The sequence below is a fragment of the Bidens hawaiensis genome, unplaced genomic scaffold, assembly GCF_021521415.1.
Source record: "Bidens hawaiensis isolate Kalapana, Puna unplaced genomic scaffold, B.hawaiensis_p1.1 tig00036691_1, whole genome shotgun sequence".
Classification (NCBI taxonomy): domain Eukaryota; kingdom Viridiplantae; phylum Streptophyta; class Magnoliopsida; order Asterales; family Asteraceae; genus Bidens; species Bidens hawaiensis.
This window is the reverse complement of record NW_027505420.1, coordinates 25397-37777: the sequence shown is the minus strand read 5'-3', so window position 1 is coordinate 37777 and position 12381 is coordinate 25397. Positions and strand designations below refer to the sequence as shown.

The window sequence follows — 12381 nt, the reverse complement described above, 5'->3', positions numbered from 1 at the left end:
AAGAATAGCAAGACAAGGTTTACCAGCTTTAATTTTAACAAGCAATTGTTAAATTATGTAAAATTCTTTTGTTTTAAGAATCCGTATTTAATTATAATATAATTTAATTAATAGCTTTCAACCACAAAGAAAAATGACGTAAAATCCTCCTGTCGCCACACTTTCACCCATTATCATCCACACTCCCCAGACACCCACATCCTCCTCGTAACCTTGGCTTTGAAAATCCAAACCCACCAATCAAAACTCTCCAAAAACCATCCATCTCTCACACCATTCATCTCTGCAACTCTCCTTTCTTATATATCTTTCTAAAACCTTCAACTAATAACAGAGTGAAGGCCACAAGAACATCAACTAAACTTCATACAACATTTCTATCTATCACTTAGGCCTTAAAGTTTCCGCCATTGTTGCTGAGGTGAAATTACACAAACAACCCTCTTTATTGTCTGTTTTATTTTCAAAGTGTAGATTTTTAGTATACCAATGGCATCCTTGGTGTCAACACCCTTTAGATTAACCACAACCAAAGTTGATCAATTATCTTCACTCTCTCAAAAACACTACTTCCTCCACTCATTCCTACCAAAGAAAGCCCCCAATAACCCAACACCCGGGTTCGGTGTCAAATGCGCCGTTGTGGGCAACGGTCTTTTCACCCAAACAACACAAGAAGTCAGAAGGATTGTTCCTGAAAACAACCAAGGTCTTCCCACGGTTAAGATTGTGTATGTTGTGTTGGAAGCACAGTACCAGTCGTCGCTGTCGGCTGCGGTTAGGACCTTGAACAAGACCAATAAGTTTGCTTCCTATGAAGTTGTGGGGTATCTGGTTGAAGAGCTCAGAGATGAGAACAACTACAAGAGCTTCTGTATGGACCTTGAAGACGCCAATATCTTCATCGGGTCGTTGATATTCGTGGAGGAACTGGCGTTGAAAGTGAAGGCGGCCGTTGAGAAGCAAAGGGACAGAATGGATGCAGTGTTGGTGTTCCCTTCAATGCCTGAGGTTATGAGGCTCAACAAATTGGGGTCATTTAGTATGTCTCAGCTTGGCCAGTCCAAAAGCCCGTTCTTCCAGCTCTTCAAGAATAAGAAGAAGTCGTCTGCGGGTTTTTCTGATCAGATGTTGAAGCTGGTCAGGACCTTACCAAAGGTGCTGAAGTATCTGCCGAGTGATAAGGCGCAGGATGCTCGCCTTTACATTCTCAGTTTGCAGTTTTGGCTCGGTGGGTCTCCGGATAATCTGGTGAATTTTGTGAAGATGATTTCCGGGTCGTACGTTCCGGCTTTGAAAGGGGTGGATATCACGTATTCGGATCCGGTTGTGTTCTTGGATAATGGAATATGGCACCCGTTGGCTCCGTGTATGTATGATGATGTGAAGGAGTATTTGAATTGGTATGATACCAGAAGAGACACCAATGAGCAGTTAAAGAGTCCAAATGCTCCAGTTGTTGGCTTGGTTTTGCAAAGGAGTCATATTGTGACAGGTGATGACGGTCATTACGTGGCTGTGATTATGGAACTGGAGGCGAGAGGCGCTAAAGTGATACCGATTTTCGCGGGTGGGCTTGACTTTTCGGGTCCGATTGAGAAGTATTTGACCGACCCGATCATGAAGAGGCCGTTTGTGAACTCTGTGGTGTCGCTGACTGGGTTTGCACTGGTGGGAGGGCCCGCAAAGCAAGATCACCCGAGGGCGGTTGAGGCGCTGATGAAGCTTGATGTACCTTATATTGTGGCACTGCCTTTGGTGTTCCAGACAACCGAAGAGTGGCTCAACAGCACTTTGGGGCTTCACCCTATTCAGGTTGCTTTACAGGTTGCACTTCCAGAGCTTGATGGAGGCATGGAGCCTATCGTGTTTGCAGGGCGTGATCCAAGAACAGGTAAATAGCTACATGTTTTACACTTTTATGTAACTCTTAATATTCAAAGATCACGATGATTTAAAGCTATGCTACTGTAATTAACTACCTGTGGTTATGTAAAAAGCATTTCAGAAAGTACATGTTGTAGGACAAGTAGCTTATTACATTCAATTTTGCAGGAAAATCACATGCTCTTCACAAGAGAGTAGAGCAGTTGTGTACTAGAGCAATTAAATGGGCAGAATTGAAGAGGAAAACAAAGGTACTTTACCTATTATATTGCATATAATATTCACTTTCAAATCATCAAGTTCTCAACTTCTATGAAAGTAATGATTTAATGTGATGAAAACTTGCAGACTGAGAAGAGGGTGGCAATTACCGTGTTCAGTTTCCCACCAGACAAAGGCAATGTTGGAACGGCTGCTTATCTGAACGTGTTTGCATCCATTTTCTCTGTCTTACAAGACCTCAAAAGAGACGGTTACAACGTGGAAGGACTTCCAGCAACTTCTGCAGAGTTGATTGAAGACGTTCTTCACGACAAAGAAGCTCAATTCAGCAGTCCGAATCTCAACATTGCTTACAAGATGGGAGTGAGAGAGTACCAACAGTTAACCCCATACGCCACAGCACTCGAAGAGAACTGGGGAAAGCCACCAGGGAACCTGAACTCGGATGGTGAGAACCTTTTGGTCTACGGGAAACAATATGGAAACGTGTTCATTGGTGTCCAGCCCACTTTTGGGTACGAGGGTGATCCCATGAGGCTGCTTTTCTCTAAATCTGCCAGTCCACATCACGGCTTTGCAGCTTACTACTCCTACGTTGAAAAAATCTTCAAAGCCGATGCGGTTCTTCACTTCGGGACCCACGGGTCGTTAGAGTTCATGCCTGGGAAACAGGTCGGGATGAGTGACGCTTGTTTTCCCGACAGTCTTATTGGAAACATCCCGAATGTTTATTATTACGCAGCTAACAACCCTTCAGAAGCCACCATTGCCAAGAGAAGAAGTTATGCCAACACCATCAGTTACCTGACTCCACCTGCTGAAAATGCTGGTCTTTACAAGGGTTTGAAGCAGTTGAGTGAGTTGATTTCATCTTACCAGTCTCTCAAAGACACGGGCCGTGGTCAACAGATTGTGAGCTCAATCATTAGTACAGCAAGAAAATGCAATCTTGACAAAGATGTAGACCTGCCTGATGAAGGTGAAGAGATTTCAAGCAAGGAACGTGATCTCGTTGTGGGAAAGGTCTACTCCAAGATCATGGAGATTGAGTCCAGACTGCTGCCTTGTGGACTTCATGTTATCGGTGAGCCACCGTCAGCCATGGAGGCTGTGGCCACCTTGGTCAACATTGCCGCCTTGGACCGCCCGGAAGATGGCATCTGGTCTCTTCCATCAATACTGGCTGAGACAGTTGGCAGACAGATTGAAGATGTTTACAGAGGCAGTGATAAGGGTATCTTGAAGGACGTGGAGCTATTGAAGCAAATCACGGATGCATCCCGTGGAGCTGTTTCAGCTTTTGTGCAGAGAAGCACCAACAGCAAGGGTCAAGTGGTTGATGTGTCTGGTAAACTGACTTCAATCCTCGGGTTCGGTATAAACGAGCCATGGGTTCAGTATTTGGCTGACACCAAGTTCTACAGAGCGGATAGGGAGAAGCTTAGGGTTTTGTTCCAGTTCTTGAGTGAATGCTTGAAGCTCGTTGTAATGGACAACGAGTTGGGCAGTTTGAAACAAGCTTTGGAAGGAAAGTATGTAGAGCCCGGTCCAGGAGGTGACCCAATCAGGAACCCAAAAGTTTTACCAACCGGAAAGAACATTCACGCGTTGGACCCACAAGCAATCCCTACCACAGCAGCGATGCAAAGTGCAATGGTGGTGGTGGACCGGCTGCTCGAGAGACAGAAGGCTGATAATGGAGGGAAGTACCCGGAGACGGTTGCATTGGTCTTGTGGGGAACTGATAACATCAAGACATATGGTGAGTCCCTTGGACAGGTTCTATGGATGATCGGTTGTAGACCGGTTGCAGACTCGCTGGGACGAGTCAACCGGGTCGAGCCCGTCAGTCTCGAAGAGCTCGGAAGGCCTAGAATTGATGTGGTTGTCAACTGCTCTGGAGTCTTCAGGGATCTCTTCATCAATCAGGTTCAATCCACTTTTAATGCACTTCAAATCCATTTTAAAGTTTTCATTTTTCAGATTTCTCTAATGCTATGTATATTTATTATATGTTCTCACAGATGAACCTACTAGACCGGGCAGTGAAGATGGTGGCTGAGCTGGACGAACCATTGGAGCAAAACTACGTGAGAAAGCACGCACTTGAGCAGGCCGAGACTCTTGGTGTCGATGTTAGAGAAGCTGCGACCCGTATCTTCTCCAATGCATCCGGATCCTACTCATCAAATGTAAACCTTGCAGTTGAAAACTCAACATGGAACGATGAGAAGCAGCTTCAAGACATGTATTTAAGCAGAAAGTCATTTGCATTCGACAGCGACACTCCCGGTGCCGGAATGAGCGAGAAACGAAAAGTGTTCGAGATGGCTTTAAGCACAGCCGAAGCCACATTCCAAAACCTCGACTCGTCAGAAATTTCATTAACCGACGTGAGTCATTACTTCGATTCCGACCCAACTAACCTTGTCAGAAGCCTAAGGAAGGACGGGAAGAAGCCAAACGCGTACATAGCCGACACAACCACCGCTAACGCCCAGGTCCGTACCCTCTCGGAAACTGTCCGTCTAGACGCACGCACAAAGTTACTAAACCCGAAATGGTACGAAGGGATGTTGTCAAGCGGTTACGAGGGTGTTCGTGAGATTGAGAAGCGGTTAACCAACACGGTCGGGTGGAGTGCAACCTCAGGGCAAGTTGACAACTGGGTTTATGAAGAGGCTAACACAACATTCATTAAAGATGAGGAGATGTTAAAGCGGCTCATGAACACAAACCCGAACTCGTTCAGGAAGTTGGTGCAGACGTTCTTGGAAGCCAACGGGCGAGGGTACTGGGATACAACTGAAGATAACATTGAGAAGTTAAGGCAGCTGTATTCTGAGGTTGAAGACAAGATCGAAGGCATCGATCGGTGAATTAATAATAATGTGATGCGATGTAATAACCTTATGATTTGTTTCCCAATTCCCAAACTGTATTCTTTTTTTGTTAATAGATGGGAATTGTCATTGTATTGTGTAAGTTTGCAAGAAGACTCTGATTTAATGTAAATTCAATAAACTTAAGATTAATTAAGGGTGTAAGCACTTGTGATATCATGAGGTTCAAGAAATTCATGCTTAATCTTAGTAACAGTATTTGGCTTGTAGGTCATTTAGAGCTTTGTTAGCAATGTAGTCTATGCAGCTAGAATTCATTCCAACATAACATAGCAAAAGAAAAGTATTCAGCATTGATAATTAGCATCTGGTATTTATTTATTTATTTAGGTTATACATACAATAATAATCCTACAATCAGAAGAATCTTAAGATTTGGGGATTGGATGGATTTGATTAATTATTGAGCTAGCTTATACATATTTTGTTAGTCACGTAATCCTTTGTTATGCATTAAAACCCTAGAAGTAGTAATTAATTGATGTTAGCAGGCAGGAATTGTAATTGAATTCTAAATGCACAGAAATGAATTATTAATCTCATAGCATGCTAGTGTTGATAGTAGAAGATCATATCAGATGATTACCATGAAAGTGAAGGGTTACGATACGTATTCTCCGGAGGCATTCTTATCACTGCATCCGTCAATTAGGGTTTGTCAGTCAATCTCGGAGTGTAGCGATTGGCATTGTTCAAGCGGGATTACTATTTGCCTTGTAACTTTTAAATTCATACTAGACTACTAGGTTATGTTATAGCCCACGGATGAAATGAAAAATATAATAAAAATATATAACTATTATATGTAATACGTTTCATATAATAATTTTTTATTTATGAATTTTTTTATTAAGTTTTTGATATATTATGCACTCTAATTTTAAGTTAGAACCCAAATCTTGATTTTTGATTTATTTCAAATAAATTATTCATTCCGATATTGTTATATTAAATATCGTGTGTAAAAAATTAATATTTATAACAAAATGTTGTCACAAATTTAAAAACTTATTTTACAAAACTAAGGTCTTGTTGTAAAATAAAAAGAGAAACGATGAACAATCTTAAATTGTTGTGTTAAAGAGATATGAGAAGACAATGTCATATTGTGAATTATGAAAATGTTAACAATTAAATATAATTTTGATTTTATACTTGGAACGAAATCACATTTATATATGTTAAGTCAAGAAATCAAACACAATTACCATTTTAGTGGAGTTGGTAAGCACATTTGGTTTGAAACATGATCTATTGGTTTGAAACTCGTATCACACAATAATATATTTTTCTAAATTTTATAAAGCCTTACTGGTCATGGGTTACAATAGAAAAACGGGTCATGGGTCATAATATAATAGGAAATAGTGACATGACATTTACTTGGCATCCTATGTGGAGTGCCTAGTTAAATGCCATGTGGATAACCTATGTTGTTTTAATAGTATAGTTAGATTAGATTAGTATATTAGTACTATAGTTAGGTTGTTTTGGTCGCCCCCTCGATTGTTAGCCTGCACCCTTAACGCCCCTTATCGGTTTAGCACCCGCTCACTTAATCGGCGACGATGTGGGTTTAATGCCAGCAACAGACAACCTTAAGACCACATGGTATCATCACGCCTCAGGTGTGGAAAGGCATCCACATCAGCAAGCAGCGCCCAACCACACCATTACACACGGCACCGAAAGTGGCGCGGGGCAAATAAATGTGAGTCCTTTGAGGGTGGGCCATCTGAGTCCTTTAATGAATATCTTTAAATGCGAGTCATTCGATTGAGTTGAAAGGAAAAAAATAATTAATTCGAACGATTGCATGGTGTAAAAAAAACCAAATAACAACAAAAACAACGATAATAATAATAATAATAATAATAATAATAATAATAATAATAAACAATATTCCAAACTCCACATTTTATAATTCAAACCTCGTCACTTCAAAATACTATTCTTCTCTCAAAATTTTGTATATTCATCTTCATACTTTATAAAAAAAATATGGATTAATGTGATGATTACCAACCTGTGTTTGAGTTCAACACATACGAACAATACAGGGTAGGCGGCTGCGATTTCCCCGATTCACAAATGACATGGGTACCCAATACATAATCCCCGCTACAATCGTTGTTTCCATTTACCCAACCTCAAGACGAACCCAATCCACAACCAAAAAAATTCTCACACAAGAAATAAACAAATCGACGAGTCATCGGTATCCCCACAACGAAGGGCTAAGCGTTGGACAATAGAGGAAGAATGCACATCAGCATGAGCTTGGGTGACTAATCATTTAAAAGAATAACTTATATTTAAGTTTCGTTATGTAGGGAACAACCAAACAAAAACAATATTTTGGACCCGATTTCAACGATATCGTTGATGAAATTGCCCTTGGGCAAGTCTTCATTGTTAACGATCAAAAGTACAAGTATGGATATTCTTTGCCTGATAGTATTTATCCAGAGTGTGACACTATTGTCAAAGCTTATTCATACCCACACGACAAAAAAAGAAAACTTTTCACAAAAAAACAAGAGTCCGCAATAAAAGATAGCGAACATGCATTTGGGGTTCTAAAAAAGCCTTGGGCAATCATTTTCAATCCAACACGTATGTGAGCAAAAGAAAAAAATAAGCGATGTCATGTATGCATGTTTGATTCTACATAATATGATTTTGGAGGATGAAGATAAGGTGATATGACAAAGTTATGAAGGTGACGTTCCACTGCCTCCTTGTACGATAAGCAACGGGGCAGATGCTTCGAAATCGGTCAAAAATATGTTCTCTAGTCCATCATGACGCCTGTTGTGCGGATTTGGTGGAGCATGTTTGGCGCTATAATTCTCATGAGTTGGCTCCGGACTCAGGGGAGGAGGTAGCTTAGTTATTTTTATTTTATTTGTTCGGGAAAACACTATAGAATAGTAACCAAGTTTCAAGTTTGTTCCAATTAAGTCACTCATATTTTGTTTTGTCTCAATTAAGTCACTCAACTTTCAATTTGTCTCAATTAGGTCACTTAACTTTTAATTTGTATTCTAAAACGAGAGAGACAACTAATTATCGTAAGTGATATATTTACCGATAAAAAAATGTTGGTTTTAATGATGTTCAATTATTTATGAACATATAGTGTGAATGTTAAAAAGATAGTTTTCGAACATTTATTGAAAGTTGGGTGATTGAGCTAAAATTGAAAGTTGAGTGACCTAATTGAGACACACTGAAAGTTGAGTAATCAAATTGAGACAAAATTAAAAGTTGTTTGACATTATTGAGACATAATAAAATATTAGTGACTTAATTGGAACAAACTTGAAACTTGGTACATATTTTACAAAGTTGTCATCGTTTGTTTCTATGACATATTTTGTCAAATTATGGTAATTCTATTGGCATATTTTGGGATCCTAGCATATACTTCACTTGGCTTGAACGGCTGACCATCAGTTGGCCTCGTCTAAAGAATCAATGAAGCAACTGTCATCGCTAGACATCCTACATAGGATTATTTAATACAAATAGTTGTAAACTTGTAATCTCCTATCTTATCAGTAGATGTCTAAAATTTTTTTCGGTTAAAGCCTTCATACTTATCAACCTAATTCACTAAAACGCGTGGCTGTGATAACAAACTGTCACACCCGATGTTTGGGGGCATGGAGGTATGACCATCAGCAGTACATGTTTTGAGTTATTACGCAATGGAAATTATTTCTTTATAAAACAATTTAATATTTGATTAAAATATTACTTTTGTATCATAATGGACAAAAAAAATGTCACACCCCAGCCTAGGGCCTAGGCGTATGACCAATAGTTGGTACCTGTTTTGCAAATATATCAGAGTTACGTTCTTTTAGCGGAAGTCATAAAATATTATTATAATGAAATCTCGGGAATTTAATACCCGTTTTGATATTTCAAATACCTGCCACTTTAAAATATGATTTTTCACAATATTTTAATTAAAACATATGAGCCATCAGATCACCTCTAATGACTATGTCCCCAATCTTCTAATCTGGCTTGCTTGTCTGTTCTACCTTTACTGTTTCCCTTAAATGTGGGGGAAAAATACGTCAGCTATGTGCTGGTGAATAACGCTGACTCAATAAAAGATTTTCATAATTCATCATAATATAATCATATACAAAATCACCTTCGTTATGATACAACACCAATAGTGTTCAACGACTCAGTGGGCCTCATCCCATCTCATCAGAACTAAAAATACCAATAGACCACATAATCGGACTTCACTCGCCCTAGAGACAGTCATTTGCCTCATGGTCAGTATGATTGTAGTGGCCTACTACATATCATATATGAATGGATCCAGACACATGTATTTTAGCCTGAGTGTTTACTACTACCTTGTATCAAAACGTTTTTAGAGGATTTAAACCAACCCTCATGCAAATACTTTCATAACTCTTTACATATGGATAACAGTCCATAGTTTATAAGAGTAAACATTTCATAAACATAGAGGATTCGTACCAATCCTCATAAAAATCTTTTCTGACTCTTTATCTAAGGATAACCTTCCATAGTAAATCTTTTAACAGCACATAGACGTATTCACGTCATAAAACATATAAAAAGGTTGGACGTATTCACCTTTATCCTTAATCAGTGTATCTTTCTGATTTATGCATTCTTTCTATCTCGGACCTATAGTACGAGAACAACCTTTGTATAAGTATCTTAGCTCAACAATCTAGCTTCAGACCTATAGTCTGTTTTGTATAGCTTAACCTTGACAATTCATTTCTTTCTATAAAACATTTGGATCTTTAGTCCATTTGTCTATTCTTTAATCATATACTATGCTTCTTCTTCAGGAAGAAACGTCTATATTGGGTTTCTTCTTCAAGAAGAAACTTTAATCTAATTATAACCTTTGCATACATTTCTTAATCACAAAGAAATATTATTTTATTCCTTACGTTTCTTAATCATTAAGAAACAATACTTTACTATGACCTTTACTTATGAAAAGGTATGTTATGCTTATTAGTAATCAAGGTTCGGGCTATACTCCCGACTATAGTCTAAATCATTATAATAATAATAATAAAATAATAACTTAAGCAGTTGCCCTACCTCATGCGGGTATTTTAATTGCCTAAGCTTTGCACCGGCAACACTTCTACTCCCTTATCACTTATTGAAACTTAAATCATCAGGACCTCGCTTCCAGCTCGCTTAACACATCTACGGATCGTTAAAACTCCAGTTCTTGCACGAATTACGAAAAATCAGAGCCTCGGAATCTCACAATGGTCGGGCACGCCTCCCAAGGTTATGTGTGTGAAAGTGAGTGTGAATTTGGGATGAAAATGCATCAAACCTATAGCCCCCTTTTATAGGCAAAGTTTTGCCTACTGTCGCGTAGCGCGATGGGCTTCTCCATAGGCCATCGAGTAGCGTGACGCCGCAATTCACAAGATCTTGCTACGTGTTGACACGTGGTTGATCCGGTTACTTAACCGGGTCATCGCGTAGCGCGATACCCCCTTCCGCCTGGACCATCGCGTAGCGCGACGCCCCTTTTTCTAAATTCCTGGGAAACACCATCGCGTAGCGCGATGATCAATATGTTCTACCCGTCGCGTAGTGCGATGGGTCTAGAAAACCAAAATTTAATTTTCAGTCTTTGGACTTTGTTAACTTGTCACGTCAGTTCAAAAATGCTAAAGCGGCCCTTATGCGGCTCGCGGCGAAGTACGCCACCAAAAACGTCACATTACGCCCATCGCCCGAGTCCGAGTCCATGCGCGTCGGGTGCTTCGCACCCTCCGCTAGGACTAGTGGGAGTGGTTAGCCATACACGAACATTACCATGGAGAACTCATTCCTTATAAAGTGTTTCCATTTCTTTCCCACTTTCCATGTGGGATGAAGTTTCCTTACTTATTTCATTAACATAAAAATTCTTTCTTTTCTTTATCTTACTTTTCCCATTACTTATCCCATAAATATTTTTGGTCTTTTATCTTTATAAACTTGTCAAATTTGAACAAAAAATTTTGTGGGTGTTACAAAAAACACCCTTTGTTGGTTACAAAACATCGTTTAAGTATTACAGTATTCCGTTAAAACACTTAATTTTCCAAAATACAGAGCTAACAGATTCTCTTTACATCCTAGAGAGTTCCCAATTATTCGACATACTATCCTTGTCAACCATCAACTCTTGATTACTAGAAAAATATTTTTGAAAATACATTAGTGCGTGTTGGTAAATGATGCTAACGAAGTCAAATTAGTTTTATGGCTGGGAATAAATAATCAAATATTTTCCTAATGGTTCAACATCTCGATAGGACTACATGACCCTAAATGTATAGCAATTTGCACACGTTAGACCATCCAACACGGGTTTTACGTATGCCTATAATTGCGTTATTTCTAACATGGTTACAGTATCATCTGTAACACATGTACGATTAGATACAATTATATGTATAATTGTAGCCGAGTGTTGTGCAAATCAGTTATCTTATGTATCAAATGATTTTAGCATTATTAAAACCCTTTTGAAATATGGACCTTTTTAGACTTTTGAAAGTGAACAAACATATTCACTGTTAAAAGGGTTTTAATGTGTTCACTTCGTAAATATCTTGAAAGATGAAATCTTGGTTGGAAACTAAATATGCTCTTTACCTAGCTACGTCATAGGTTTGTATAAATTATCAGATCATCGTAGGATCCAACTTCATAACCTTTACATAACCAAATATGATACTTGGGCTAAGCGTCAAGTTGGTGATTTTTCTTACATCTCCTCCTCCCGGAGCCCAAGTATCATATACGCCCCCAAAATAAGAGCCTGAATGAAAGTTCAAACCTTGCTTAAAACATTGAGTTTATTTAATGGGTTCGAAACCTTTTTAAGAAACTATTCAATTCCTCCTTTACATGAGCCATAGAACGGTTGAACAATTTGTTCAATTGTCTTAATATACCTCTCTTTTTTGAAGAAGTTTCTTAAACATGAAGAAATGTTAGTTTATAACTTTATCAAAACCTTTGAAAACTATTTTGGATAGTTTAAACACTATAACCAGGTTTGATTTATGTCTATCAAAATTCTCCATATGACCACTCTTAGGCGTAAGGATAAGTATTATTTATTTGATAGAAAATAATTGTTAAATAAGACTATGAGTGAATGAATGAATTAGCTCATAGTGACATACTTCTACGTAAAGAGACTTAAACTTTTACATCATTAATACATGGTATAGTTTCCTATTCAGGTGTAATCGATTTAACAGTGACTTCTTTAATTCTATTTTCCTGAACAAAACATTCCTTTTATCAAGTTGTACTATTTCACCACGTAGAC

General features: G+C 38.7%; 1 protein-coding gene across 1 annotated transcript; it reads left to right on the top strand.

Moving 5' to 3' along the window:
* Positions 1 to 462: 462 nt before the first annotated feature.
* LOC143613100 (magnesium-chelatase subunit ChlH, chloroplastic-like) lies at positions 463 to 5094 on the top strand. Its single transcript, XM_077086906.1, has 4 exons — positions 463 to 1894; positions 2056 to 2138; positions 2236 to 4038; positions 4134 to 5094. Exons 1-4 carry the CDS (start codon positions 490 to 492, stop codon positions 4986 to 4988), a joined length of 4146 nt encoding a protein of 1381 aa, XP_076943021.1. The 5' UTR covers positions 463 to 489; the 3' UTR covers positions 4989 to 5094.
* Positions 5095 to 12381: the final 7287 nt, after the last annotated feature.